General features: G+C 45.1%; 1 protein-coding gene across 1 annotated transcript in view; it reads left to right on the top strand.

Annotated features, from left to right (window-relative positions):
• Window positions 1–7,290, top strand: part of prr12b (proline rich 12b) — a 72,495-nt gene that overhangs the window by 17,224 nt on the left and 47,981 nt on the right. The window contains exon 4 of the mRNA XM_017437258.3: window positions 1,189–5,651. Within this exon, the coding sequence (XP_017292747.1) occupies window positions 1,189–5,651 (4,463 nt within the window). The remainder of the gene's footprint in view (window positions 1–1,188; window positions 5,652–7,290) is intronic.

The following is a 7,290-nucleotide window of genomic DNA, read 5'->3' as shown; positions in this document are numbered from 1 at the left end:
GAAGGAACACTGTGTCCAATAATCGTACTCATCATAAGGGGTCTTTGGGCTGCACTTCGTCGGGCCCCTCACCTAGGACCTGTCTACCTTGGGTGACCCTACTAGGGGCATGAAGCCCCTGACAGCATAGCTCCTAGGATCATTGGGACATAAATATATATATATATATATAATATGTATATTAGCCCACCCTTTAAATATCACCACTGGCCGCCACTGCCTGACCGGTCTGATGTGTTCCTTGGTCTTTGTGATGCTGTACTTAACAGCTGTATTTATACAGAGAATAAATTACATAGTGGTGGACTCTAACTCATGAACATGCTTTGATCTGACCCATTCCATTGCAGATCTGACTGGATGTTTAGAACACCGTCCTGCTGGAAGGTGAACCTCCGCTCCCGTCTCAAGTCTTTTACAGCCTATAACAGGTTTTCTTTCAGGATTGCCCTGTATTTATCTTCATCCATCTTCCCATCAACTCTGACCAGCCACCTTGACCCTGCTGAAAAAAGTATCACCACAGCATGATGCTGCCACCACCATGGTTTACAGTTGGGATGGTGTGTAGAGAATAATGTGCAGAGTTATTTTTCTGCCATTTATAGCATTTGCACTTAGTCCAAAAAGTTCAGTGTTCAGTCTGATCTGAGTATATTCACTGTGCCCCTACATATCAGCTATACAGAGTACAGAGCTACAATGGGCTTCTTGACTGCTTCTTGAATTAATGCTCTCCTTGCTCGCCCTGTCAGTTGAGGTGGACGGTCATGTCTTGGTAGGTCTGCTATTGTGCCATACTCTTTTTATTTTTAGATAATGGATTGAACAGAATTCTATGAGTGTCATGATTGAGGTGGAAGGAGACGAACCCAGTATGCAGACTCATAATGGAAAAATAAACTAATTTATTAAATAAATAATCAAAATCCCAAAACAGCTATGGATTTTAGTTCAAGGTATCAGAGTAAAGGATGTGAATACAAATGCACACCACACTTTTCAAATGCTTGTTTGTTACATATTTTGAAAACCATGTATCAAGTGACAAAATGTAGAAAAGTTCAAGGGGTGTGAATTCTTTTTCAAGGCACTGTAAATAAGATCAAATCCTACAAATAAAAAGTAAAAATGATTAACTGCCTGTTGGTTAATATAATGCTGTGTGTGTTCCATTGTGTCCTGTAGCCATGCATACACCGGCCCCAGCGGAACTATTTATTTCAGGGGCACTCCCAGGTTCTGGATCCTTCCCTGGCTCCTCACCCATTGCTGCGTACCAACATTCTGGCTCTTTTTCTGGACGATCATTCACTCCCTCTCTGTCCTTGCAGGATACTCGTACATTTAGCCCAACTGCAAATGGTTTGCTATCCCCCCATGATCCTTTGCTGCACATTAAAGCACCCTCTCAGTCCACCTTAGGCTTTGAACGCTTGCTGTCTTCTCAGAGTGCTGCATACAGGGGCTCCCAGGAGTCCCCAGCCCCTCCTCAGACACAAGCTCCTCCCACCTCCTCCAGTTGCCACCTGCCCCCTCCCCAGTTCAACTTGTTGTCCTCCCAGCTTCATAACCAGTCCTCTCAGCTATATAATGCCTCCATGTTCTCCTCCACCCCAGGCATGCCACCTGCAGCACCTCCCCAATTACAGCTTCCTCCAGAGAGGGCAGTTTCACGACAGGACAGTGTGATCAAACATTACCAGCGTTCATCCCCAGCTCAGTCCTCAGCCCTACAGCAGTATGCCAGCTGCGGTGGATCGTCCAGTTATCAGCAGATAGTCAGCCACCACCACCAAGCTGGAATGTCCTGCAGTCCTTTGGGAGAACAAAGTCCACCTACTGATCCTAAACCATCACCCCAAATGGAATCCCAAACATATCAACCAATTATCCAAACTCCCTATGCACCCCCGTCCTCCAGTTCCTCAACATCCTCTTCATCTACCACAAAGGGACCAAAAAGTTCCACCAGCTCTACAAGTGGCTACTGCTCGTCTAGCTCAGCAGCTTCCTCTTCTCATGCCCCACATACTCCCCCATCAGCCTCATCCACCACCTCTAATTCAAAGACAAGCAACAGCTCTTTGTCTGCACCATCTCAACAGCAACCACCACCTCACTCAGCCCCAGCACCACCTCCACTGCCAGTGGTGTCCTCTAGCTGTGTCCAACAGCTTTCTGCCAAACAATGCTTGTCTAACTATGGCTCTCAGTCTGAGACCAATTGTAGCACAGGCCTATCAGACCAAAGCCCTCCCCAGCCCCATCCTCAGTCTTATTCTCCCAGCCAGCCTCCATCTTCACATATGGTCCAGCCCTTCAGAGGATTCAGTTCACCTCATGTCCAGGACTTGAGCTCTGGAGCTGGGATTACTGGGGTGAAACCTTTCACTGGTATAGGTGCAGGAGGGCGTTCCTTCTCTGCAGAAATAGTCTTTGAGGACTCAAGTTATGGCTCAGCTTCTCTCAGAAGAGCAAGCAGCCCTTCTTTAGAGTATGGGACTGAATCAGCAAGGAGTGGATCTATATCTAAAGAGGCCACACATGGAAGTGGAGTTGGATCTGCAGGATCAGGAAGTGAGAATGTTGGTGGTAACGAAAACACCAGATCTTACCATCTGCCCGAGTCTAGTACATCACCCTCTGTCAATTCTACTCTCAGTCATCCAGCATTGCAGTCTCCTTCTACTGTTCATCCTGCACAGTCCCCTGGAGGCTCAGGGGCCACAAAATACATGTCCTCTATCCTGTCTTCTGCATTCATGCCCTCACCACAAGGTTTCCCTGATACAAGGCAGCCACAAAGCCAGTCCTATCACTCAGCAGCAACCAAGCCAAAAACAGAGACAAATTTGTTGGCAGCTGAATGCTCTCAACATGAGGAAGAAGATGCTGATGAATTCTTAATCCAACATTTACTACACACACAGACCTCAAGCCCTCAGCTTTCCCAGCATCAGTCACATTCTCAACAACTACCCCAATCAGTCTCACAGGCTAGGGATGAGGAAAGCAAAGTAATGACCTATGATATTAACAGACTCTCAGATGAGCGATATCACCCCCATAGTGTCATTCGTACCAATAATTCCACCAGCACTTCTGGTCCTACAACAGCAATTAGTGACACAACAAGTGGCTTAAATAGACAATTAGAAGTGTCTCAGAATAAACAACAAACCAAGTCAGAGTTGGCCTCTACTGAAGTAGTGCAAGGAGTTTCGGAATCCCTTTCCCATTCACTCAGTACCCAGTCTCATCAACAGCAGCATGAGTCTTTGGGCTCTGTGGTTCATTACGGAAGAGGGGACCCTTATACACAACACCCCCACTCCCAACATCCCCATCACACCCCACATGTGTCCTCACATTCTCAGTCACGTACACAACAAATTTCCCAGCATGCCCGGCATACTCAACATCGACAGCATTCTCAACATCTTCATCCAACTTCCCACTCACACAGCCACTCTCACATGGAGCTAAAGAAACTTTCAAACACAAATGACAGTGGCTACTTGTGTAACACTCCAGATTTGCAGCAGGCACGGCAAAGCCAGGGACCCCTCTCTCTGATGGATTCATCACCAGAGGCCCCTCAGTCAGCACACATGTTACAGTCAGTGCTTTCTCATACGACTCACACCGAGCTAGACCCTCAGCAAGTTCTAACTCAGCAACAGCAGCAGCAGCAACAACACCACTCTATGAGTCAGCAGAGCACGATGGGAACAGAGCTTGGTGGAGTGGAATCTCATTCACAAAACCAGTCTTCTCAGTTACAAGTCAAGCTTCAAAACCACTGTATAGATACCCACTACAGCCTTGCTGCCCAAACAAGAGATCAATCGCAAGTCAGTCAGAACTCAATGTCTCCTCTGGACATACTAGATCAATCTCTTTCCCAGGCAAGCAGCTTAGACAGTGGTGGACCACTGGACAGAACTAATGTTGGGGTGACCGTTCCAGTAGGGGAGGGCGGTGGTGGAGACAGACATAGACAGCAGCACAGGCTTACGTCTCACCATCACCCCCAACAGAAAGCCTCAAATCTTCACAATTTTCTTACCGAACCAGATTTGGGTGTATCTACACCTTCGCACCTACACCCCCATAACCAGCCTCCAGCCCATATGCACTCCCACACTCTGCATGAACAACACACACACAATCATCATCATGTACAGTTAACCCATCCACACCCACACCAGATGGCAGCCAATATGGAGACTCCCCAACAACAGCATCAAAGCCAAACCAGGGAGCATGAAACACAACTCACACATTCCCAACTGAATTCGCTTAAAACACATCAGTTTGACACAATGAGCCCAGTTGATAAAGCAGGACAGAATCAAGTTCAGCAACGATTTCCACCTCTAACATCAATCTGCTTTCCAGACTCCCTCTTACAAGATGAAGATCGTTCTTTCTTTCCTGAGATGGAGGACATGTTCTGTTCTGCCGATTACAAGTCAAGCTGTACTGGGGATTCTGGGGCAGGACAAGGGGTTCAAGAAAACCTTAGTCAGAGTCATGTGCGGGCACAAGAGCGTTTAGAAGCCCTAAGAGCAAGAGGTGCTGGAGAGGGATATGATATGGTTAGTCACCACAGTGATCAAGGCTACGGAGAGTACTGCCATAGCCTTCCAGGAACAGGAGATGGTAACCTTCATTTAGATCTCGGCTCCTTGAAGACTCATGAACTTCCCTCCACTGTGAATACTGACCAGCTTGGCCTCATCCAGTCCCAAACTCCATCTATGGGACTGGGTTCAGCAGTTCAAGGGAATGGCTCAGCTAACAAGATGATAGGAACTGTAGGAGGAATTTCCAACACCAGTGGTCTGACTTCACCAATTTTCTGTTCCTCACGACCCAAGAAACTATTGAAGACCAGCTCATTTCACTTGCTTAAACAGCGACGTGAGCCACAACCTCAAACAAAGAAAAATTATGCGCAGGAGTACGAATTTGAGGATGACGAAGATAAAGCTGATGCTCCAGCTGATATTCGCCTCAACAGCCGACGCCTTCCAGACTTGTTGCCTGACCTGGTTTCTAGTTGTAGGAAGACTGGTGGCACCTCAGGAGTATGTGGGGTCAGTCCAATAATGGGTGAAATGGACTTCTGCCATCCTTCCAGCTACACTTCCTTTGGGCACCCATCTCAAACCCTCCCCCATGATGGCCCTAAGAAAAGAGGCAGGAAACCAACTAAGCCAAAGCGTGAAGGTCCCCCTCGGCCGCGAGGTAGACCGCGCATACGTCCTCTCCCTGAAGCATCATACTGCAGGGGGTTGATGGGATCAGTGGCTGGAGAAACAAGAAGAGGACGTGGACGGGGTAGAGGACGTGGAAGACGGGAAGAAGCGCTGGTTGAAACTCATAGAGACATAAACAAAGCACAAAGCCTTCCATATCATCTGCAGCATCATCAACAACAGTATGGCCAACAGCAGCATCTGCAGCAACACCTACAACAACACTACAGCCAACAGACAGACCTTCATCAAGCTCTACACCAGCAACCGCAGCATCACCTGCATCATCAGCAGCAAGTTTCCTGTTCCCACCACCAGCTGCAGCATCAACAGCACCACCAAACATTGCAGCAAACCCACCAGGATCCAGTCAGACCTATTAAGGTAAAAAAAGATAAATCATGTGGATATATCAACTAGGGATTTAACAAGATCAAAACATCACAAGATTTCTTGTCTAGTTGAAAACTGTCTCAGAAAAAAACCCCTGTCTGATGACTGTTTGGTTAAATTATTACTGAAGATGCTCCTTACACTTTAAATTATTTGTGTAGCAGCAGTTTAAACAAACTGTCAGACACTAGGACATGCTCGGTCATATCACTCAAGCCATGTGCGCAACTTTGCCCATCCTGTTGAAGGGTGCAGGCAGGCGGCTTTGTGCTGAGAGGATAGTTTCTCTCACTGCACACTTGTTTTACAAATGGAACAAACTCAATCTCAGGTTCACATGTTAATTTGTCAACTCTCAGGCTGAGACAATTAAGTTTAAACCTCTTATTTTTCAGTTTAAGTTGAGAGTAAACGAGTCTAATAAAATTAGAGATGAAAATAAATCTGACCGTCCTATTCACTCAGAGTAGTGAAGTCACTTTAATTCATTCTTAACAAAAAAAATCTTTGAAATAAATCTTAAAATAATATAGTATTTTCTATAAAAATGATCAGCTTTTATAACAGAAATCATTCCATCCAGCCATTTATTTTCTTTACCCACCTTTTCAGAGCTGGTGCCTATCTCCAGCAGTCATTGAACAAGAGGTGGGGTAGACCCTGGACAGGTTGACACAGAAATGACTAACATAAATATTTATATTTATATTTATGTTTTTTAAAGCCCATTTCCACCAAGTTGTCGTGCCATATTTAATGTAAAAAACAAAAGTTTTCAATTATCTTGGTCAGGGACGGCTGGTATAAGTGGTCTAGTAGGGCTAATCCCTCCCTGGCATTTACAATAAAGATGTTAAAATAAACCACTTAAAAATAATAACTTAAATATAAATACATTTTAGAAATAATATAACACATTTTGTTAAATTTACAACAAAACTGGTGTCAAACTGCCTGGGGAAAATCCCAAGGTCTTTCCAAAGGGCTAAATTATGACAGCCCCGTTCCGTTCCTGTCTGTCCTGGTTCAGAATGATTGACAGATGTCTTGCCACGCCCCCTCGGTTTGTGGCTCATTGGGGCTAATTTTGGTCTGCCCAGGGTCAGCCCGCGGCCACATGATTCATCCAATCAGAATGGATGTACAATGACATGCCTCTAGCGCGAGTGTATGTGGGCATGGTTTGGCAAACACTGAGTAGGTGCGATGGCGAGCAATATTAGCAAAAACGAGGTCATTAACCTTTCGCATCCCAGAAAAGTTGTCAGAGTGAGCTTCTCTTTTAATAAGGTAGGCCTCATTTAAAAACATATTGTGTCTTGTTTCATTTTATCAGTGTGATTGTGTCAAAGAGTGTTGAAACCCTTAATGCAGGGGAATAACGTTGGGCAACTGACAGAGGCTCTATGGTCTTCGGTGTGCTTCTGTGGTCGTTTGTCATTTTTTGATCTTAAAAACAACCGTAAAACTGTCAATTTATAGCAGTTTTTTTTTAAATTGAATGCTTCTGTTGTTGGAATTCAATCTGCAGCAGAGAATATATATATACCACAGAAAATAATTCACTGTGTAGAGGAAGTGGGTATAAATATACAGTATATATATATATATATATATATATATATATATA

The sequence above is a fragment of the Kryptolebias marmoratus genome, linkage group LG12, assembly GCF_001649575.2.
Source record: "Kryptolebias marmoratus isolate JLee-2015 linkage group LG12, ASM164957v2, whole genome shotgun sequence".
Classification (NCBI taxonomy): domain Eukaryota; kingdom Metazoa; phylum Chordata; class Actinopteri; order Cyprinodontiformes; family Rivulidae; genus Kryptolebias; species Kryptolebias marmoratus.
This window is presented reverse-complemented; position numbering and strand designations above follow the sequence as displayed.